The sequence below is a fragment of the Schistosoma haematobium genome, chromosome 1, assembly GCF_000699445.3.
Source record: "Schistosoma haematobium chromosome 1, whole genome shotgun sequence".
Classification (NCBI taxonomy): Eukaryota; Metazoa; Platyhelminthes; class Trematoda; order Strigeidida; family Schistosomatidae; genus Schistosoma; species Schistosoma haematobium.
In genome coordinates this window covers 26,488,399-26,513,003 of record NC_067196.1, presented here as the reverse complement: position 1 = coordinate 26,513,003, position 24,605 = coordinate 26,488,399, and the positions used below count along the sequence as shown (strand labels likewise).

At 38.4% G+C, this 24,605-nt stretch overlaps 1 protein-coding gene across 1 annotated transcript; it reads right to left on the bottom strand.

Annotated features, from left to right (window-relative positions):
- Positions 1–272: 272 nt before the first annotated feature.
- Positions 273–23,997, bottom strand: DDX54 (ATP-dependent RNA helicase ddx54; the record flags this gene model as incomplete). The annotated part of the gene is made up of 16 exons (XM_035730517.2): positions 273–911; positions 1,898–2,151; positions 2,520–2,672; positions 3,455–3,678; positions 4,443–4,580; positions 5,964–6,034; positions 7,014–7,149; positions 11,642–11,871; positions 12,688–12,898; positions 14,624–14,755; positions 21,242–21,425; positions 23,309–23,404; positions 23,437–23,478; positions 23,515–23,564; positions 23,601–23,786; positions 23,821–23,997. The coding sequence occupies 16 exons, from the start codon at positions 23,995–23,997 to the stop codon at positions 706–708; spliced, it is 2,490 nt and encodes an 829-aa protein (XP_035588021.1). The 3' UTR covers positions 273–705.
- Between the last annotated feature and the right edge of the window lie 608 nt (positions 23,998–24,605).

The window sequence follows — 24,605 nt, the reverse complement described above, 5'->3', positions numbered from 1 at the left end:
CTGATCATGCAGAGAAATTTTACGTAAGTTATCATTCTCTTGATGGCAATATTTTGTCCATAACCACAACAATGAGAATTTAGTTATTACTGATATTGCTGAACAAACAAAGTTTATAAAATTAGTTGCAGCAACAATAAACACCCACTACTTAATGAGTGAGTAAGTGTCGATATAAAATGGCGCTAGTAATTCACTATTAAAAGTTTTTCTAGCAGATTGAACATTATGCGAGAAAAAAAGCATTCGACGTTTTGTGAATAGCAGATGACAGCGCAATGACTGTAAACTGTAGTTGAACTGTCTGTTATACTGTACATGAATATTATCTAATGAAAGAAAAATATGTCCATTTTACCATTGTTATTCGTACAAACTGCTACTTCTAGAAATAATTACCCGATCAACCGTGATTTATCACTAAGGTTTATGAGAATGGACTCTTTTCACTGCAATGTTGCAAAAGAACTAACGCACTACAACAAAAGCAGGTCCCAACAATATACGGTCACGGACTTTACAATGGTTATATCGCTTAATCCAGAACTAGTTCATTACCCAGTGTTTAAATAAAATAGTTCACCATTAACTGTTTTCAATAAACATAAACAAGGTGTATATTGTTCACAATACAATTCTTATTCCTTAATTACGTTATCTCAATAAAAAAATTAACTGTACAGAAGTTAGTATAGTTAAAATACTTTAATGTTTTCGTTTTTTGTGTGACTGGTTATTATTCCTGTTTTTCTGAGCACGCTGTTTCTGTTTTTCGCGCAATTTACGTTGCTTCAATATTTGCTCAGGTAGCCTGAGTTGACCAAATGTTCGAGATCCTTTCGGTTTACGTATTTTTTGCCTTTCTTCTGCATTCTGTAAACGTTCTTTCTGTCGAGAAGTTGCTCGGTCTTCTAAAATTAGTGTACAAATATATATATATATACATATATATATATGGAGAAATCAAGTTAAAGGATATGTTTGTACAAACCATCTGTTTGTTTGGCTAGTATAATTGCGGAGTATGCTACTTATGTTTGCAGACATAAGTAGTCTGTAACCAGTCGGAAGCGGAATGTGTGCGGGCATAGAGTTGAAAAGATTGATATAAAGAGAAAAGAGAAGGAAACTGAAAGCAATCAAGACAAAAATAGGGATGAGGGTACAGTGAAGCTTGTAAGAGACTGTTAAAAGATGTGCAAATAATGTATTTCATGTATGATTTTGACATTTTACTGAGAAGTATGTACATGTATTTGATTAACAGGTTATGTAAAGGTGAGGTCTGATACTTTTGATTATATACTATTACTACTACAAGTGAGCCACAATTTAATCCTACAGTTACATAAAATGATAATAGTGATTATGGCACATTTCAGCAAAACTGTCATTCAGTATAAAAGTAAAACCTGGTCCGTAAGGGCATCGGTCCGAGTTGCTACAACCCATTGGTACAGACATAAACTCGTCAGTATAAATCTCAGATTAGTAGAGGTAGTGACAGTATAAATGGTGATTGGAAGGATTAGGGAACGGAGATACGATTCAAAAAAAGTATAAATTAGTTAAATTTTGAAAAAAATTATAAGGAATTCAGAAACTTAGAATCTGGGTGAAGAAAAAGGGTGAATGTACCTGTGCCATCGAAAACGACTTTGAGCTACGTCATTCAAAGTCTCTAATCACTGGATATGAGAATCCCCCGTACCCCAATCAGGTATTCTACATCTGTTAATATGGCTCAGTCCAAGTGTTAATGGCTCGATTAAGTTTTATCAACTGAATAAAAATTACTAAAGAATACCATTTAGCCAAAAAATTTGATCATAAAGATATATTGATGTTTTAAAAAATGGTTGTTAAAATTAGATTATTGACAAAACTTTTTACTTACGCCATTTTTGTGATCCGATTACTGTGAATTTCGGTGTTAATTGCTGTTTTTTACTCTTGTGCCCCGTCGATGATTTGAAAAAGTGGTTTTGTTTACCGGTCACTTCATTTGTATCAGGTAATTCAATTACATCACCATACTTTGAAAATCGTTTACGCGTATTTGAAGCATCGATAAAGGAGGATGATTCTTCTGTATTTTTGCTTGTTTCCTGTATAATATCTGACTTCGATTTTTTAAGCCATAACTTATATCTTAACAAAAGAATAAGAATATAACGGTTAGAGAGAGATGCATTACGTTGTGAAAAAAAAGTCACAATTAGAATAGAATAGTGTGCAATGAATTGTAAGGGATTAGTAAGTCCCTCATTTTGTCATACAATTGCACTTCAACATAACTATGTAAAATAAAATGCATCAGAAGCATTATTTAGGGGTTAATATTTCACGTTATTTCATATCTCATAAACAAACACATAATAGACCTTTAATTTTCAATTTGGACAAATGTATATACTTATTTATACAGTGAAAGGTATTCAGTAAAATAAATCAATTACAGTGATTGATGATGTCATATTTTTGGGGAAAATTAGATTCAATTAATGATAATGACCCACTTGTCTGTTTTGTATGATGCAGGAATCCATACGCCACTTTCAGTTTTAATACGTTTCATATTTGCTTTACCTTGAGCAGCATCCATTCCAGTAAATCGTTTGCGTTTACGATCCCAAACAACCTTTCGACTATGTGATCCTGCAACTCCACCACTGAATTATTATTAGGAAATAAAAGAACCGAAATGTAGGACATAAGTTATTTATTTAATGAAGTTTAAGTGTACGGCACAAGTTTAAAAAATCGTAATAATCTTTACCGACTTTGTATTCCATCGGTTATAAAAAGTTTAATTAAACATTTCTGACTAGCTAAAATGAACCTATTGGTAATAAACCCATAATAAAAATTAATGACTGAATGTTTGCTTTAGATTAAAAAAAAATAATGAAATAAATAGTGAGACTCTTATCACGTGCATGTTTTATGTACTTTGCTTTGAGTTGTATAGATTAGCGTGAAGGGTGATAGTAATATCACCAGGCTGAACAAATCAAATTATATGAAGTGTGATTTGAATTCATCACTCATATTTGAGACCCGAGTATTTTATTTATCAAGGTATTTCTCCAGATGAATGTTGACAAGACAGTCCTAACTAATCCACGCTCAAAACACGTTGATTGGTTCCTTTCCAACCAATCAGCACTAAAGGAGAAGAAGAGGTATTATAAATAAACTTTACTGAGACATGAACTGTTTTCTTTCGCTTTTAATTTTCCTAAGGGAACCGAATAGTGAGATAGTGTTTCAGGAATACAAGACAGTAAAAGAATATAATGATAAATAATAAAAAATGATTAAAAATCTAATCAAGATAATCACTATATAAGCACAAAAAGATGTTTTGCAAAGTATAAACTTAGTCGAGAAAGCAATCCAATTAATGAAATCAATTAATCATTAAATTAAATAAATTAAAAATTGCCATTACTTGACTTGTTGGGATTCATCATTTGGTAAATCTAGTGAAGCCGCTGCTGCATCTAAATAAAATTGACTTTTTGTTCCAGTAATTGATAATCCATTCTCTGTTGCTTCATCACCACGTGAATATGGGACAAAGAAGTCAATATTTTCCAAATTATCCGACATTTCATCATTAGCATTACATGCACCTAGTTGGTCCGTTAATGAGACCTTTCTCTCTACTAAATTCTAAGAGGGGAGAGAATTATAGGGATTTGAGTAAAATCGTTCAAATGTATAGGTGAAACAGTAATTTATGTTAACATATTTGCCAGTTACAGATTTTTGTAATTGGCTTCAAGTTCCATTTTAAATGTGAGTGCTAATGATACTACCTGGGTGTTTGAACTTAAGTGGAACGGGGTTTGAACCCGAAATTCAAAGATCCCGGCCATTGAACTACTACTACACTACTATTCCATAATTAACGAAAACCTACTACGTAACTAGACAATATGATTATGATATACAATAGACTAATTAAAAAGGCTTCATTCACTGACGGACTAACATAACTTTAAGATCAATGAAATGATTTTATGTTCATTTGGTTATTTGCATTTGTAAACAGAATAGTATTGTACATCAAGGAAGTCAATGCCAATGAAATTCATTAAAAAGAGAATATGGAGAAGAAATAGGATTATAATTTAACTACGCACATTATTTACAGATTGATGAATGCTGCCATAATGAATCAAAACGATTCATCTCGAAACATATGAAGAGAGAACAGAACCTCGTACAATGTAACTATCCTTCATTTAATGGCACCATATCATAAACTGATTGCCTCATAGTTTTTTGTACTCGATCTAAGTGTCGCAAATAATGTACGGTTTGACGTTCTCTGAAACGGCTAGTGTAGAACGTATGCAGGAGGTCACCGAAGCTCGTATTTTAAGGTAGTTATGCTTATTAAGTCATCATCCTATATATATATAATGTCTCACCTTCAGTACATTGTTGGTTTGACCTACAGCTCGCTGAGCAGCACGGCGTGCTATAATGTGATCATGTAGTTTTCTTTTCTTCATCATTGTAGCAAAAGCTTCAGGATTCACATGTTTGCCCAAAGCTTCAAATATAGTCTGTAAGAAAATAAGTAAAAAAGGAACTTTAAACATTCTTTAAGGCACATTTCTGTATAAGTATAACATTGTACAAATAAAATCCCAGTATACTATTGAATAAGTATCAAAATTACTTGAAGCAGTTAAAATGTGAAAAACGATAATTCAGTAAGCTTCAACATGGAAATATATGTGGTAAGTTTTTGTTTAATGCTTCATAGTCGAAATGTTGTAAGATCGTAATCTGAAATACTTGAGGAATAACTCAGCGTTTATTCACATAGAACGAAAACAGGGAGCTTGTAAATTTAGAAGCACAACAAAAAAAGTCCTTTTGCGCTCAATAAACAAAAACGGTGACTAGCTTCGACAGGTAATTCTGGGAGTTCTAGTGAAAAGCCGTGACTATTAGAGCACAACCATGAAGCAGTCACCCACTGAAGACAATGGAAGATGGTTGCGCAATATCGCGGATTGTTTGAAGTTAGACATTAACACCGTGGGATCCCAGTTCAGTGGTCTCGAGGTTAAGCATTCACGCGAAACCGAAGGTCCTGGGTTCAAATCCTGCGTGCGAGATCGTGGATGAACCCTGCTGAGGAGTCCCTTACTAGAATGAAACAGACATCTAGTGCTTACAGGATTTCAGTGGTGACCTAACATTGAACAGTACATTGTTTCAATGAAAGAAAAAAGCCTGGGAGTTCAAACTTCATGATGACGAGCAAAACTTCTTGACCTACACGTCAAAACTTAATCAACTGTTCTGTATCAACGATTACCTGAAATTGAACGATGTTGAAGAATAGATTTCAGTGGTTAAACCACCATGATATTATAAATGAATTGTATGATTTCCTAAAGTGCTCGAAACTGATAACGAAATAATCATTTACTAGTTCCAGATTGCTTTGATCATTTAGTTGCTATCGATTTGTGTTGAAAACTGCTTCAGACTAATCAGGTGTTAAAACTCATAAAAACAGAAGTCAAATAGATGTATACATAAGAGTTTACGAGTTCATTTATCTAGTACTCTTCATTTTATTTATAAATATTATCCAGCCGTTTCTTGTCAAAAATGTTTCTGTACACAACTGAGTACTAAAAAGTCATTGTAAAAAAAAATCCGCTTGGCATTTACGAGAGAATGATATCCATTCAAAACTCAATATGAATTCAACCGAACCAAAAATAAACTATATTGATAAGAGCAGTGTAGAATGAGTTATAAGGTCCAGCAGCTACTTTCATATGTCCAAAAGACGATACTTTTTGTTTATCCTTTTTAATCATGTATTCCGTATGCGTGAGATACAAAACTGACAGTGTTCATTGCTTAACACTGTCAGAATATAAACAATTATTATCTTATGAAAAGGTTTAATGCATGTAACTCACAGGCAATTTGAGTTGTCGTATGACACCTAATATCTCATTACTTGTCCCATCTTCTTTTTCTGCTGAATTATCTACAAAGCGAATAAAAGGTATCTTCGTAATGGAAAAGGAATTATAAAGGAAACAAGATTCAAGAGTATAGTATACACAATAAAAACAACAGTAGTGTATCAACAAAATATTCTTTGAGAAAATTAACACATCACTGTGCCTACTCTGTTAATGAACAACTTGAATAGGTTTTCAGTAATATATTAAGTGTAATTATGTATCATGACCTATGACTAGACTGTTTAGATTACATTAAATTTTGTTTTACAGTCCAAGACGCCGAAATTTAAAATGATAAGAATGTAAAAATAATAACCCTTCAATTGGAAGAAGATAGCATGTCATTCCTGTGGTTTCCAAAATGACTCCTCTTGGTTGTACTGGATGAAATTGATATTAAGTTGATATTAACTTATAACTTCGACAGTGTAATTTTGGAATATTCCGTCTTAAACAACTATCATGTGTAAAAAAACTTATTAAATGTACATTTTAAGCCAACTTTTCATTGCTGGTGATAAAGCAACTTGAATATTCTTTATGGTAATTCTTGACTGAAATCTATCCAACTGGCTGTACTTTACAATCCGTTAAATAAATAAAGTTTACACGATCTGTGACGATCTATCCAAATACACATTCACTAAATAATTAGTAAGGTTTCAGCTTCACCCTTATTGAAGTAATACACACATCTACATCGTTGGAAGGTTAATCTACAAAGATTTATTATACAGTGAGTTTTATAGCCTGTAAAATAACGATATATTTACGTGACATTTCATAATTTGAACTCTATGGAAATCACAGCACCAATCACACAATGAATAATATACAAAGTTGGCTTATTAATCGTTAATGAATCTCTGATTTACTCATTACGCAATGTATGATAATCTTTAATCATGCGTTTTTATTCACAAAATCTATATTAAAAGTCTATGAATAATATACTCGGATGAAGCTAATATAAAATAAATCTTTTTACTGTATTCTTACCAAAAATCTGGTGAACAGGCAATGAAAAATGTGCATCTCTTAGATCTTTTGCACGTCGAATAGATTCCCAAGATGCATTTGGACGAGTTTGAAGGAATCGCTTCATCGCATTGACACAAACTTTCTTCATTGATTCCTGAACATTTCAAAATTGATTCTTTAGAAAGCAGTTACTAATTAGAATGATTAAACTAATTTTCTTGTTGAGGGATTCCGACAATATTTTTCAAGGAAATTCATTACATAAGTTTAAATTTCGAAGCCTTCAGGGATATGGAACAATATTATTTTTCAGTTTTAAAATGACTCTAAATATGAGCTGGAAATATTTTTCCACTTAGTTTTACATAAATAGCTTAAACTTGTTCTTGATAGGCTGAGCCGGTAGAACATAATATCACTTGTCCACGAGCTCATGACAGTTCAAGGCTAAATAACGAATGAGATGTCCATGTGTGTATGGTAATGGTTAAAGTTTAACTTAGTTATCTGAGATATACGCATATTCAATCTTTATATCACTCCGCTAATTTATTAGACTTACGAAAAGGAAGCTGGCATTTCAGTGCTAAAACCGGATGATCGCCTAACAAAACACCTAAAAATTAACTTCCACTAGTTAGTGTAATCAACTCCGCCTGGAGCCCCTCTGGGGCTACTGCCGGTCCCAAGCCCGGTTAAAGGAGGAGAGTTGAGCATGAGGTTAGCGACCCCATCCCATAGAAAACTAACTCGCTAAAAAACGCTAACCAGAAAAAAATATTCAAGCCACTTGAACTCTACCCTGGGAGTCAGAAGGTCTTCATTTAGAAGAACTATGACGCCTCATTGTGAAAGACGAGTTCCTTCGGAAGCCACGAGGCCGATGCCCCTTCTGACAACTAGAGCAACCACGTATCTAGGTATATGGAATGTTCGTGCAATGTGGGAGACTGGGAGAGTCTTCCGGATTGCTGCAGAAATGAGGAGATACAAACTAGAAGTTCTTGGGATCAGTGAAACACACTGGACACAAGTTGGACAACAACGACTAGCTTCAGAAGAGCTTCTGTCATACTCTGGCCATGAGAAAGAAAATGCCCCACACACACAACGAGTTGCATTGATGCTGTCAAAACAGGCACAAAATGTACTTATAGGATGGGAATCTCATGGACCAAGGATCAAAGCCTCCTTCAAAACAAAGAAAGAGGACATTTTAATGAACGTCATCAAATGTTATGCAACTACCAACGACTACAATGAAGACGTTAAAGAACAATTCTACGATAAGTTGCAGTCAATCGTCTACAAGTGCCCAACAAAGGACTTGACCATTCTGATGGGAGATTTCAATGCCAAGGTTGGAATGGATAACACTGGATATGAAGACATCATGGGACGACATGGACTGGAAGAAAGGAACGAAAATGGTGAGAGATTTGCAAACCTATGTTCCCTCAATAAACTGGTCATAGGCGGCACCATATTCCCACATAAACGCATACATAAAACCACATGGACTTCACCGGATCACACTACACAAAATCAAATCGACCATATTTGCATCAACAAAAAGTTCAGGAGGACGATGGAAGACGTAAGAACCAAGAGAGGAGCTGATACAGCATCAGACCATCACTTGCTGGTCGCCAAGATGAAATTGAAACTCAAGAAGCACTGGACAATGGGGCGAACAACATCACATATGTTCAATACGGCCTTTCTTCAGGATACTGACAAACTCAACAAATTCAAGATAGTCCTCAGCAATAAGTTCCAAGCCTTTCATGATCTACTCAATGGAGAAGAAACTACTATGTAGAGCAACTGGAAGAGGATCAAAGAGGCAATCACTTCAACATGTCATGAGGTCCTGGGTCACAAGAAGCACCATCACAAGGAATGGATCACTGTTGATACTCTGGATACGATTCAAGAAAGGAGGAACAAGAAAGCAGCAATCAATACCAGTCGAACATGAGCAGAAAAAGCCAAGTCAAAAGCTGAATACACAGAAGCAAACAAGCAAGTGAAGAGGAGCATCAGAACCGATAAACGTAAATATGTGGAGGATTTAGCAATGACGGTGGAAAAGGCTGCGAGAGAAGGAAACATGAGACAACTGTATGACACAACAAAGAAACCCTCTTGAAATCACCGTAAACCAGAACGACCAGTGAAAAGCAAGGAAGGTAAGATAATCACCAACATTGAAGAACAACGAAACAGGTGGGTAGAACACTTCAAAGAACTCTTGAATCGACCAGCTCCACTGAACTCACCCAACATCGAAGCAGCACCCACGGACCTCCCAATCAGTGTTGGCCCACCAACAACTGAAGAGATCAGCATGGTCATCAGACAAATCAAGAGTGGCAAAGCAGCAGGACCAGACAACATTCCAGCAGAGACGCTGAAAACAGATGTAGCAGTAACTGCAAGGATACTCCACACTCTTTTCCGGAAGATTTGGGATGAAGAACAAGTACCAACAGACTGGAAAGAAGGACTTCTGATCAAAATACCAAAGAAGGGAGATCTCAGCAACTGTGATAACTACAGGTGCATCACTCTTCTCTCAATACCGGGAAAAGTCTTCAACAGGATATTGTTAAACAGGATGAAGGATTGCGTAGACGCCCAACTTCGTGACCAACAGGCAGGATTCCGTAAGGATAGATCGTGTACAGACCAAATCGCAACACTACGATCATTGTGGAACAATCTATTGAATGGAATTCATCACTCTACATCAACTTCATTGACTACGAGAAAGCATTCGATAGCGTGGACAGAACAACACTATGGAAGCTTCTTCGACACTACGGCGTACCTGAGATGGTCAATATCATACAGATTTCCTATGATGGATTAAACTGCAAAATCGTGCATGGAGGAGAGTTGACAAAGTCGTTCGAAGTAAAGACCGGTGTCAGACAAGGTTGCTTACTCTCACCCTTTCTCTTTCTCCTGGTGATCGACTGGATCATGAAGACCTCAACATCTGAAGGGAAACACGGGATACAGTGGACATCTAGGATGCAATTAGACGATCTAGACTTCGCAGATGATCTGGCCCTTCTATCCCAAACGCAACAACAAATGCAGGAGAAGACGACCAGTGTAGCAGCAGCCTGAGCAGCAGTAGGTCTCCACATACACAAAGGGAAAAGCAAAATTCTCCAATACAACACAACATGCAACAACCGAGTCACACTTGACGGAGATTTGGAAGATGTAAAAACCTTTACATATTTAGGCAGCATCATCGATGAACAGGGTGGATCTGATGCAGATGTGAAGGCGCGAATCGGCAAAGCAAGAACAGCATATTTACAACTTAGAAACATCTGGAACTCAAAACAACTGTCAACCAACACCAAGGTCAGGATTTTCAATACAAATGTCAATACAGTTCTACTGTATGGAGCAGAAACCTGGAGAACTACGAACGCCATCATCCAGAAGATACAGGTGTTTATTAACAGTTGTCTACGCAAAATACTTCGGATCCGTTGGCCGGACACTATTAGCAACAACCAACTGTGAGAGAGAACAAACCAGATCCCAGAGGAGGAAGAAATCAGGAAGAAGCGCTGGAAGTGGATAGGACGCACATTGAGGAAAGCACCCAACTGCGTCACAAGACAAGCCGTCACATGGAATCCTCAAGGCCAAAGGAAAAGAGGAAGACCAAAGAACACATTACGTCGAGAAATGGAGATAGACATGAGAAAAATGAACAAAAATTGGATAGAACTGGAAGGGAAGACCCAGGACAGAGTGGGTTGGAGAATGCTGGTCGGCGGCCTATGCTCCATTAGGAGTAACAGGCGTAAGTAAGTAAGTAATAAGCGATGAAATAGGACATCGGTTGGTTTTTGGTAAAGGTAGTTTGCAAAGAGACATATTCGAACAACGATGAAGGTGAAAAGGTAAAACATTTGACTGAGGAAAAAGGTATCGGTAAGCAAGCAGCAAAGAGATCATAACGGACTCAGACACGCTGACTTCTTGATTAGTTCTAACTGATTCAACCATATTACAAATATTTTTCGCATGTATTGATTAGGATTATATATATAACAGATACATTATTTCTAATATGTACAACAAACAAGAATTGTCATATAACTAGCCCACAAATGCCATGGTATGGCCGAGAGTGGGGTGGGCCCTCTCTTCCTCTCGAAATGCTCTCACACGGCCACGTGTATACAGCCTCTGCCAGGGAAGTCCTACTCGCTGCCTTCTCGTGGCAGGGGTGTTGTTTACGAAATTCAGAGGACGAAAAGCGAATGTCCGGCGCTTTAACCGGATCACAAACCAATGGTGCACATGGGCTCCAGTATCCTGAAGGAACAAATGGCGTAGGAACCGATCGCTGGTCACCGGCTACCATGGGAATGCATCTCCTCACGATGCTCCACTGCCTTGTGGGTCAAACCTTTAGGTCGAAGGCTCCGGCTGTGGCCTCTTAAGAAAACCACCTGCTTCGGTTTGGGCACCAGGGTAGTATCACAGCCCTCACACAAATCGAACGATTTATGTGGCGCATATCTACTTGGTGCCTCCTTGTACCAATGTTTATGTGTTTAAATAAAAATAACAATAATAATGTCATATAACTTTAGTATGACACATACAAGAGAAGAATTTTTGGATGAAATACTTTCAATACGAGCGGCCAGATTGCTCATAATGCTTCTTGGTGCTCTGCCAACACAGTCACTTTCCCATTCTACTTGTTTATTTGATGACTGACACACTTTCCACTCTTTACCTAAAAACATGAATACATCTAATAGGTAAGGTAACTCTTCGGGATCGACTAAAGAATAAGCAACCCCACGTCGACCAGCACGAGCGACACGACCTAAAAAATAAATATGAAATAATATTTGGAATATGAAAAAATGGAAGAATCAGATAACAATGGACAATCTATTAAAGAACTTTTTATGATATTTTTCTACAGTTGTCACGTTTATCCTGGAGCCAGACATTTCTCAAAAAACTAGATATGTTGATTTTGGGTCCATAATTTCAAGTTAACGCATGATTTTACTGCTCTGGATCGCTGAGAAAATATCACCTTGAACGTTCCAGATATAAATCTTCCTTTCGTACCCTTTCGCAGACAACAAACTGTAGGACCAATTTACCCTAACTTGTATTATTTATTCTCAATATCGTATTTGAACACGAAATGGGTCGGAACAATGAGGAACGCAAAATTCGCACAATTATAGAACGATACGTAGTCATCTTACACTTAACAGCAACATATAGGAAATAAAAGACAGGATATTTACTAGGATGAGTACGAAAAAGTCTTGACAAGGCAAGATATAAGTGGACCTAGTGCCTTGATGCTAGAGAAATTATGGATGCATTTCTAACAACCGATCCGCCTTGTCGTCAAGTGTCACTTAACATCGATACGTTGGGGAGTTCAACTGAGGGATTGTGTGGCTTACATTTACAGAAATAAATGAAAACAACGTAGTACCGAATTTTATCACTAGTTAGATAAATGATAGATCTTATTCAGATAAAATAATAAAAGATTCTAAATATTGTGCTAAGTAGCGGAGCGAAAATTACTATCAGAGAAAACTGTCTGAAAATTCTTTTAACGTACCTGGATTATTTACATTATAATAAATACATAAATAAAAGTAGAACTTACCCACTCGATGCAAAAAGAGTTTGGGTTGGGCAGGAAAATGGAAATTAATTACATTATCAAGATGAGGAATATCCACACCTCTTGCAGCAACATCTGTTACAAGTAACACACGAGCAGTTCGAGAACGAAATTTCTTTAGAGAAAGATTTCTTGCGCTTGGATCAAGTCCCGAATGAATGCACGTACATTCGAAGCCAAGATCGGTTAATAACTGTACAAAAAAGTGAACTCATAAACGCCTTGTTATTCAAATTTTGACATGTGTATACAAACTTTTAACGAAGAAATTATATCCAATAGTCTGCAATATATCATAAAACCACGACTCACATTACAGTATAAAGCGATGGGATGTATTTAGAACTAGAAAGTGAGAGACTATTGCATATGTGTACGTGTGTTAACAAAACGTTTTTGAAAGACCATTTTCCATGATAAGTAGATAGGAAGTTTTAGTCAACCTCACTTAAACATATTCAGTTTATCACAAATCCTTCTCCTTATTTTTTAATGTTATTTTATTCATACTTTGGTGTGCGCCACTTATGTGAACAGACGTAAATAGTAAGTAGCAGGAACTGGAAGTGGAATGTCTACCAGCAGGAGATTGAAATAAAGAGAAGGGGGACGAAAACGGAAAGCAATCGGAATAACAACAGGATTGGGAGAATAGTGAAGTATGTAAAGAACAACTCAAGGAAGATATGTATTTAATGTATCGTTTTCATATTCTACGAAGGCCCTGCGTAATTTCGCGTACGATAATAAATTGGTTTACCGTACCTTATTCACATTACCATAAACCCTTTATGAAAAGCTTATTTCTTCGCATCTACAACGAGTGTTAGTGATTTCAAATTGTCCTTATTAAACTGTTTGTTAAAACAGAATATTGAAACTCCAAATGTTGTATAACGTGAAATGAAACAGCATATTTCGGTGGTCAAAACCTCATAACTTAATATCACAGATATATGCTGGGATTCTAAAATGCAAATATAGGACTCAACTGTGGTTATTCGCTATGCATTATCTGCTCAGTGCCGTAGACCAGTATGCAATAAGAGATTCAATAGCAACTTCTTATCTTTTCAATGATTAAGGTATATCAAAGCTTGAAAGCAGAATGCAAACTTAAGGATCAAGAAGCAATCGAATACCCTGCGCATGATCCAGTCAAGTGACACCATTAGAGCAAAAACAGCTGAAGATACACACAATTATGATTCTAGAGTTTTTATTAGATCTCTCGATGACCGAGTTTTGTTAGATAAGAAATGTGAATATTATAAAAAGATACAACATTCATAAAGCATCATCGTAGCGCGTAGCTGTTACGTCCAAGTAGGTAGACTAAACTAAACGAAAGGATACATTAGAAGTGTTTTTGATGTGTTGACCCAGAAAATAAACAGACGATTATTTAGTACAACTAATCTTTGACGACAACTTTTTTTCTAGTAAGCAGCTAATTAAGACATGTAAAGAAGCACTGTCTTAACAGTGATTACAGAAATGATCTCTACTGTAGATAGGAATGGACTACATCATCAATCCGATTGGGCACGTGCAAATATGTATAAAATTAATTGAATCTATTGGATGGTTTTCTAGTGATAGTACAGTACGGTGAGGGTTAACTTATTTCGTTTGACCGAAATTCGAAGCCCTTCCATATGTATAAATCATTCGAAATTATTCTAAATACAATCAAACACACAAGCTTATAACGAAACAAATCTCTAAAAATATTTGTTAGCTACCTGACAGTAAGGAGATTATGTTACTATAACGCAAAAACCATATGGCAAGAAGCTTAGTAAGACAAATCAAACCAGTGTTAAAAAGTGAAAGTCGATACTAGGTGAGTTACTTACTGAACTAAACAATGAAATTAAAAACTTCAAAACAATCAGCTCTATATGTATATACCTACCATTTGAAAGGATTCAACATGATGCTTGGTGGCAAAAAACACTACAGCTTGCTCATCCTTGTGTATCACCTTTCCCAATAAATGTATAAGAATTATATTCTTCTCTTCTGGAAGGCAAGTTATGTGTGCTAACTAAGAATAATTAAAAACATTTAGAATGACATACCGTCTTTAACAAAAGTAAACATCTCTGGAATTCAAAACATGTCCACTAAGAAATAATAAGAGGAAATGTGACAATACTAACATAAACCTTGTTATTTATTTACTTGAACACATGAATAATGGTACAAGAGAGCGCCAATATATATGCGCCACACAAAACAATGAGAATTCGAAGAGAAATAGAAAAAAAAAGCTAAGGAGTGCAAAAGAAGGGAACAATAACGAAGAGATTGGTGTAAGGTAGTATGGTAGAAATGAGGGAACGGAAAGGTACAATCGGAAGGAATCTTTCAGGTAAGGGAGACACAACCACTTTTTATGAAGAAAGTGAAAGAAGGTTTTGCAGGATCGCCACTGGCTTCTATTCTGAGCCATATCTGATAACATCTCTAGCCACTGTGTAGCACCATCTCTCGGACTCCAACCAGGGAGTCGTGAAGGACCGACAGAAGCCAGTCCTTTACAGCTTTCTTTCATGCCACGACACCATGTCATGCACTGACCACCTCTCCGCTTCTTCCAACCAGTCCCAGAGTCGGCAAATAATGCACGACGTGGAATCCTCTGGGACGACATTCGGAGAACATGTCCAAGCCACCGAAGTCGGTGTTTCAAGATGGTGACACCAATTGCAGTATCGTCTCTGTGCCTGAACACACGATGCCGAACCTCTGCATTACTGACATGGTGTTGCCACTGAATGTCAGCAATCCTTCGGAGACAGCGATGATCGAACACAGAGAGTCGTCTAACGTCCTCAACTCGGAGAGGCCAGGTTTCACAAGCATAGAGCAAAACTGCTCTCACCGACGCGTTGTAAATCCGACCTTTTACAGCCAGACTAACATCACGAAGGCGCCAAAGGTGGCCCAGATTGGCATAAGCCGCTCTGGCTTTCACTATACGTGCATTGATCTCATCACTCACACCCCCACCAGCACTTATGCAGCTACCCAGATACACGAACTTCTCGACTACGTCTATCTGCTCACCATCCAGGGTGAGTACAGGATTGGAATCCTGCCAGTCTTGTAGGAGTACTTTGCACTTCGAAGGTGCAAAACACATACCATACCCACGGACACTGATTGCCAACTGATTAAGTGCGGATTGCATGCCTTGGGCATTATCGCACAGTAAGACAATATCGTCCGCATACTCAAGGTCGAGAAGTCTTTCTCCAGGCAACATATCTACGCCGCCATTACTTACATTCATCAGAGCTGTTTCCAGAATGTCATCGATGGCAAAGTTGAAGAGGAATGGTGAGATTGAGCAACCCTGCCTAACTCCACTACTCGAATGGAACAATGGAGAAAGGTGGTTGTATGCCCTCACTCTGCCTGAGGTGTTTTTATATAGGGCTTTTAGGATGTTAATAAACTTCTCAGGCACACCCTTCTTCAATAGACAATCCCAGAGAACAGTCCTGTCCAACGAATCGAAGGCAGCCCTGATGTCAAGAAACACTACGATTGTTGGCCTTTGATAAGTATGGCGGTGTTCTAACATTTGGCGGAGGGTGAAGATATGATCAATACATCCTCGACCAGAACGAAACCCAGCCTGCTCCTCGCGAGTCAATCTTTCTTGGGTTTTGAACAACCTACGAAGTATGACGGAAGCCAATAGCTTGGACGCAATCGGAAGTAGACTTATCCCCCGATAGTTGTTACAGGAACGACGTGAACCCTTTTTAAAGATAGGGACAACTATCGACTCATTCCATGACGTTGGTACACTCTCTAACTCCCAGACCTTTGTAAACAACGTCGTCAATTCCTTAGTCAAAAAGTCACCACCATCTTTAAAAAGAGCCGGAGGTAAGTCATCTGGGCCAGGTGATTTGTAACGCTTCAAGAGTTGGAGTTCCTTGCGGACTTCCTCCTCGTTTGGTGGATCAGTCGTCACCGGCCATGGAGGGCAGGGCAGTCTGACCGATGTTGCCGGAGCAGCAGGCCAGTTGAACTGCCCTTCAAAAAATTCTGCCCACCGTCCAAGACGTCGATGGGTGTTAGTGATTGGCATCCCATCATCCTCGCAGATTGTTTCACTCACACCAGACTTCTTGCTGCCAGTGGCTCGGATGAGCTGGAAGAGCTTCCGGTAGTTACCAGATGCAGCTGCTGCTTCCAGCTCATTAGCACGCTTCGACCACCAGGCTTCTCGGTCCTTACGCAAGCTTTGCCCAATTTCCTTACATAACATCCTTCGTTTATGGTCAAACTCACGGTCACCCGGAGTAGACCGACGGGCTTCAATGAGTTGTAAGGAACCAGAAGAAACCCAGTGCTTAAAAGCGGGACGTTTCGCAAATCCACAACTGACTGTTCCCGCCATTTTCATGGCGTCATGCAATTGCAACCAATGCTCATCTATACTTTTCGGTGGAGTGGTAGCTAGCCTAGAGGCTAGCTCGGTTCGATACTTATTTGCAACAGAAGTTGCAACCAGCTTGCTAACATCAATCTTTTGGTGGTGGTCACTTCGTTGGCCACTGAAAAGTAAGGCAAGATTGGCGCAGACCAAGGCATGGTCAGAGTCCAGATAGGTACTCCAAAAGGAGCGGCAGTCCTTTACACAACCACGCCAGCGGTAGCTGATCGCGATGTGATCAATCTGAGTCCAGGCTTGGGATGCAGAGGGAGGACGCCAGGTGGCACATCGGCGATGACTGTGCCGAAAGTTAGTGCTAGCCAGAAACAGGTTGTGGTCTGTGCACAGTTGCAGTAGACGGTCCCCGTTATCTGACCTGCGACCAACAAGTCCCCATCGGCCACCTAAACGACTCTCTTCTGTGCCTAGAAGCCCGACCTGAGCATTCAAGTCTCCGGCTAGTACTACAATATCTGTCGAACGCACTTTCTGGAGAAGAACTGATAACTGGTGGTAAAACTCATCCTTGATTGCATCCGGGCTGCAATCTGTCGGGGCATAGGCGGAGATGACGAAAAGACATCGTTTCTCACGCCGATTTCTTCTCGCTTTGATGGAACTTTCTAATCTAACAGCACATAACCGACTGTTAATGGGGATCCAATCGACTAGTGCTGCCTCAGCTCTAGCGCTTAGTGCGACACCAACGCCTGCAAGACCAGACGAAGATGCCACAGGGTCCCTGGATAAGCGCACGTAAAACAAGCTTTTTGAAGTGAGAGATGGAGAGCGAATTTGTAGTACTTCACCAGAGTCTTGAATACGGGTCTCGGATAGACAGCAGACATCGATATGAAGACTTTCCAAAGACATAGCCAGCCCTACCTGTTATCCAACCTGCATAAGTGTGCGAACGTTGAAGGCAGCCAGTTTGAATGGAGCACGTGGTTTCAGAAAAACTGCTTCAGTACTTATATTCGGTGGTAACATACAATTTTCAACCGGACAGTGACTCGAGAACGTTTAGATACAGTCGAATTTCCACCAAAGACGAGCCGCTGTATAAGTATAAAAGAGAGTGAATAATGTGGAAAATAATAATAATAATAATAATAATAATAATAATAATGACAATAATAGTAATAATAATAGTATTAATAATGACAATAATTGTAATGATAATAATTTGAACTAATTGATTGTTTTTCGAAGCGAGAAAAGTAATTTCCATAGACATAGGAGTTCATCATTTGTGTGTGAGCTGTGATACTGCCCGGGTGCCCAAACCGAAGCAGGCGGTTATCTTAGGGGGCCAATCCCCAAGCCTTTGACCTAAAGGTCTAACCCACAAGGCAGTGGAGCATCGTAAGGAGATGCAATCCCATGGTAGCCGGTGACCAACGATTGGTTCATACGCCATTTGTTCCCGCAGGATACTGGAGCCCATGTGCACCATTGGTTTGTGATCCGGTTAAAGCGCCGAACATTCGCTTTTCGTCCTCTCATTTTCGTAAACAACACCCCCGCCACGAGAAGGCAATGAGAAGGACTTCCCTGGCAGAGGCTGTATACGCGCGGCCGTGTGAGAGTATTTCGAGAGGAGAGCGGACTCTCCCCACTCTCGGCCGTACCAGGGCATTCGGGGGCAGAAAAGATAAATAAGGTCACAGATCAAACTCTACATGGAAAAGCCCCCAAATGCCCTGGTAAGGTCAAGAGTAGGGAGAGTCCGTTCTCCCTCTCGAAATGCTCCCACATGGACACGCGTATATAGCCTCTGCCAGGGAAGTCCTACTCGCTGCCTTCTCGTGGCAGGGGTGTTGTTTACGAAATTCAGAGGATGAAAGCGAATGTCCGGCGCTTTAACCGGATCACAAACCAATGGTGCACATGGGCTCCAGTATCCTGCGGGAACAAATGGCGTAGGAACCAATCGTTGGTCACCGGCTACCATGGGAATGCATCTCCTCACGATGCTCCACTGCCTTGTGGGTCAAACCTTTAGGTCGAAGGCTCCGGCTGTGGCCTCTTAAGAAAACCACCTGCTTCGGTTTGGGCACCAGGGCAGTATCACAGCTCTCACACATATCAAATGAGATCTGTGTGGCGCATATGTATTTGGTGCCTCCTTGTACTAATATCTATGTGTTAAAATAAATAAACTACATAGAAAAATTGAATGTAAGAGTATTTTTAAGCCATAACTAGAGAATGTTGCTATTGACATTTATGAACAAGTATACAATCATATGGCACTTCAAACGACTGTCACTATGACAGCCTGATATTAGTGAGACCTGTATGTATTAGACTACAAGTCAATGTTGAATGTAATGGCTTTAACAAGTGTAAGTTGTCATATTTTGTCTTACGTTTGTTGCTTTCTCTATTAACGTTCAGTATGTATGTTCTATTTATGTTATATATCCTATTTCTGTAAAACGCATAGTGAAGTATATTCTAAAAACAGATTCGTGAAGAATCTGACTCGGCAATCTTACGGAAAGTACTCGGATAAAATAAACATGAGCAAAATAAAGCGCACAGACATATGCAAAATCCAAGTGAAGACTTTTTTAACGAGGTTTCTATTCATGGATATTGTCAGTTTCTCCACTTAGACCCTACTACGACTGGTTTCATAAACCATAGATACCGAGTAAATACTCAAAATCAGTAATATGTAATAAATAATAATAATTTAGTCGTCTGATAAAATTAATTTGCAGGTGGACGGAGAACCAATGGTAACGCATAAAGCGGATTCATTGTTAATACTTATTTAAACTTGCTACGTACTTAACAAGCAAAATGAAACTGTTCAGATTAACAAATTGCCCTACATTAATGGGAAGATAATTTTTGAAAATAATAATAACTGGGAGAACAAGTTTTACAAAGGTTTTACTTTCATTAACGAGGGTTCAGATGTTCTTGATGTCAATATTAAGAAAAACTAAAAAGTAATCAAGCTATTACTAGTCATAGTAAACTCGCAACCCAATAGTTGAAGAATGAGTTTAAACCACTACGATGCGACTTCACGTTAGGCACGTATTTATCAAACAGAAATAAGATTAAATCATCTTAAAAATTCGTAAATTTTACTGACAAAATTGTTCACATACCAAATAATTCACGTATATCTGATTTACTATGGTGCCCTGGTATGGTCGAGAGTGGGGTGAGCCCTCCCTTCCTCTCGAAATGCCCTCACACGGCCACGTGTATACAGCCTCTGCCAGGGAAGTCCTACTCGCTGCCTTCTCGTGGCGGGGGTGTTGTTTACGAAATTCAGAGGACGAAAAGCGAATGTTCGGCGCTTTAACCGGATCACAAACCAATGGTGCACATGGGCTCCAGTATCCTGCGGGAACAAATGGCGTAGGAACAAATCGTTGGTCACCGGCTACCATGGGAATGCATCTCCTAATGATGCTCCACTGCCTTGTGGGTCAGACCTCTAGGTCAAAAGCTCGGGGTGAGGTCCCCTAAGAAAACTACCTGTTCCGATCTGGGCACGCGGGCAGTATCACAGCCCGCACACATACAAATATGGTGTGGCGCATATTATTTGGTGCCCTCTTGTACCAATATTTATGCGTTGAAATAAAATAAAATAAAACAATACTATGGTGCAAAGTGTACGCTGAGAATTGAGATTCCTAATTAAAACCCATAGATTACTTTTGATTATTTTTTGTACATTGTTTATGCCCCATCCCTTTATTAACGATACGTGTTTGCAAACCATTGCAAATATTTGTACTACCTGATACTTGTGATTTGTTCAGCACTCAAAAAACGCTAACACAAATAGATTTGAAATGTTTTAACAAGCAGCATGAAGTCAAATTAAACGTAACTAGGTGAACCATTAATATGAATTTAAACTCCAGGTGATGAGTGATATTTAAAAGTGTATATAAGATTTGAACAAGTTATTAGCAATTCTAATGAAAATGTAAAAGTAGAGTATAGTTGGGTCGTGAATTCTGGTCAAACCGATGAGTGGAAAAATTAAATATACGCAGTTTCACATCTTAATTCTAGTACAAATTCAGATATATGTTATACCTTTAAGTCTTGACTCAGTTTAGAATTTAAGTCGAGTCGAAGTAGAATAGGATCTACTAGTCCAGCACGTGCAAATTCCACCAAGTTTTTAGGCAATGTTGCCGAAAATATTAAGGTTTGACGACTACGTGGAAGACGTTTCAAAGTTTCTGAAAGCTGCTCTGCAAATCCAAGTTCGAAAAGCCTAAAAAAGAAAGAATAATCCCAAAGTTAAACAAATATAAGGAACGTTATTAGCTATGCATCTTGTGTGCACATTAAAGTTCCGTATCCACAACAATCGGAAACTTAGTGACATGCCATGAGAGGATATACCTTTATTTTTTTAGTTAGTGGGATATATAAGACAGTAAGTACACCAAGATTTACGTAGCGGTATATCCAATATAATATACGGTCAACAAAGAAAACAACTAATGATAAAATACGATAACATTCACAGAATAAAGTACTGATCTAGTTCCATTTCTAAATTAGGCTTTAAGACATCCAATGATTCCAAGTTTTGTGTTTTACATGCATTTCAATAAGTGATCTACAGTTAGTCACACACCAACAGCTGAAAGTAAGGGACTCTAAAATTTGTTGCTAAGTCACTTAACAGTCTTCATGAGACACTAGTCACAAGCGTCCATTGTATGATGTTTAACAAGCATAAGTGCCTGTTGTTTCTAGCTACTTTGATGAAGTCATGGATCGAGAGCCAAACATGAACAATGATTTATCAGTTGTTGAAGGATAGTGAATTAAAATGTCGCCAACTCTTCAGGTTAATCTCGTACTCCTAGAGCAGGATTACTATGTTCCTTACATGAAATGCGTAAATTACATATGAATGGAAAATTAACGGAGCGATATGAATGCCAAGGAAACTCGTACACGATAGTGCCAGTAAGACCCCATAAATAACTCGATTTCATTATAATTACAAAAAAAACTGACACTAAGTATTGTTATGACATTGATAACTATAGAATAAGAGATTAGAAGCATGCACTTTATTCGCCTGGACGATTTGAACTGAATACACGAGATGTATTTTCTAACATTCCTTTTATGTGATGTCCTAAACCCAACGCGTTTATTTACTTGAATATATAAACATTGGTACAAGGGGGCACCAAATATATGTGCGCCATACAATAACAATGAGGCCAGTAGTAATCATTAATTTGCGTGAGAGCTGTGATACCACCTGGATTTTCAAAGAGAAGCAGGTGATTTCTTTAGGAAGCCACACCCCGAGTCTTTGACCTAAAGGTATAATCCACAAAGCGGTGAAGCAGCGTTAGGAGATGCAATCCCATGACAGCTGTTGACCAATTATAAGTTCATACGCCACTTGTTCTTTCAGGACCCTGGGGCCCATGTGCACCGTTGGTTTGGAATCAGGGTTTTACAACTCCCCTAGGTGGACTCTTTGTGTTCACCAACCCGGTTAGAGCGCCGAACATTCGTTTTTCATCCTCTTAATTTTGTAAACAACATCTCCGTCGCGAGGCGGTGAGTATGACTTCCCTGGCAATGGTTGTATAGGGGTGGACATGTGAAAGCATTTCGAGACTGTATGACTATGGAATTATTTAATGAGTAGTTGCTTCAAAGAATGCCAACACGTCGGAAAAATACTATTCCTGGAGCCTGTCCCTAATTAACTGAAATGCATTTATCAACTGAAAATCTCCGATGACAAAACGTCTGAACACCTGCTTAAACTCAAACCATTAACTTTATTGTAAAGCATATCGAAATTAACACTACCTATCTGTAAACCGATGTATGAAAAACTAAATATGGTATGGGATCAACAGGAATTTAGAACATCATGCATGGAGAAACATTTGATTTTAAAATATTAAAAACGACATACTGAAAACTCATAAGCTAATAGTTTCAATGATATAATTCAATAAAACTTAGATGACACATTGAAGTTGTACTTATTACTGACACCAAACAAAGCGGTCTTTGGAAATACTTCATCTACGATATCTTTACTGGATAAAACTTGAGACATAAATGAACAGTTGATACAAATATAAATTAGTTTTTCTTCGAGGAACTTACCGGTCGCCTTCATCAAACACAACATATTCAATAGAATTTAGCGATAAATTCATTTCCATTAGGACGTGCAAAAATCGCCCTGGCGTAGCAATAATTCTGCAAATATTAATGTTGCCTAATTGACCTACATATCTGGCGATTTGTGAAGTGCTGCAAACTGCTCTTCCATTCTATACATACACAATTAAATAATCAAAGCGCCTTACTTGTCACCTCCAAGAATTACTGTGGCCTTGAGTGGTGTAAATTTACCAAGCTAATTCACTATGCAAAAAATAAATAATAAGATTACCTCCTTTGTAAAATTCAAGGTTTGAATAGCCAGTTCTCTCGTTGGACTCATGATTAAAGCACGTGGACCAGCAGGTGAGTGGCATGGAAATTTTTCAAGGAGTGGTATCAAAAATGCTGCTGTTTTTCCACTCCCAGTACGCGCCATAGAAACAACGTCACGCCCAGATAGAATCATAGGAATAGCCTGGAGTGAAACAATTCGAAGGAAGAGTCTATACCTTTCTCTGAATTGGAGTTGGTATTTTGTAACCTTTCTTCATTATTCCGTTAAAAGTTGCTGCACTGAGACCCATGGATTGAAAACCCCCAGATTTTCTATTCTTCCTATTCCTTGTTTTCACGAGTTGCCTGGCTTCCGAAATGCCAAAGTCATCATCAGCATTATCGCAATCCATTTTATTTCCTAGTTAGCACAAAAGACTGTCCCACATATAAGAGGACTCGAATTGAAAATGCACCACGAGTCAGACCACTGTTACAACTACCTTAACCTTGCTTTTGAAAAACACCTTGTACGTTTAGTAACTGTCAAGGTCACACGTCAAAAAACTCCACTCTAGTTTCAGCTTCAGTTTCAGTTTGGAAACGATGGGAGGCCAGATGGGCTGTGTTAGTTTTAGCAATAGTGGTATCTCAGTTGATTTAACTTTCCTTTACAAGCATCGACAGAGCTCCAATCACGTGTTAAGATAACTCAATATCCCTATTTTGGGGGACTTCGGTTAGGTTTTTGAGTTTTCCCCAGACTGTTGATAAGTTTGGCAGATTTTCTCTAAGTTTGAGGGAATTTTTTCGAAGAACCGCAAAGTGTTGTGAGATTCTGGGGAAATGTTGGGGCAAACCCTAAATGTCCCTAATGAATTGGGGATTTTCCCCAAACTTGGGGAAATGTTTGGTTTTCGTGCCATTTCCCCAAAGTTTTCTTTCGCGGTTTCCTCTAACTTTACCCAAAATGGACATAATTTCCCCCGAAATAGGGAGATTAGGAATGGATTCCATTTGT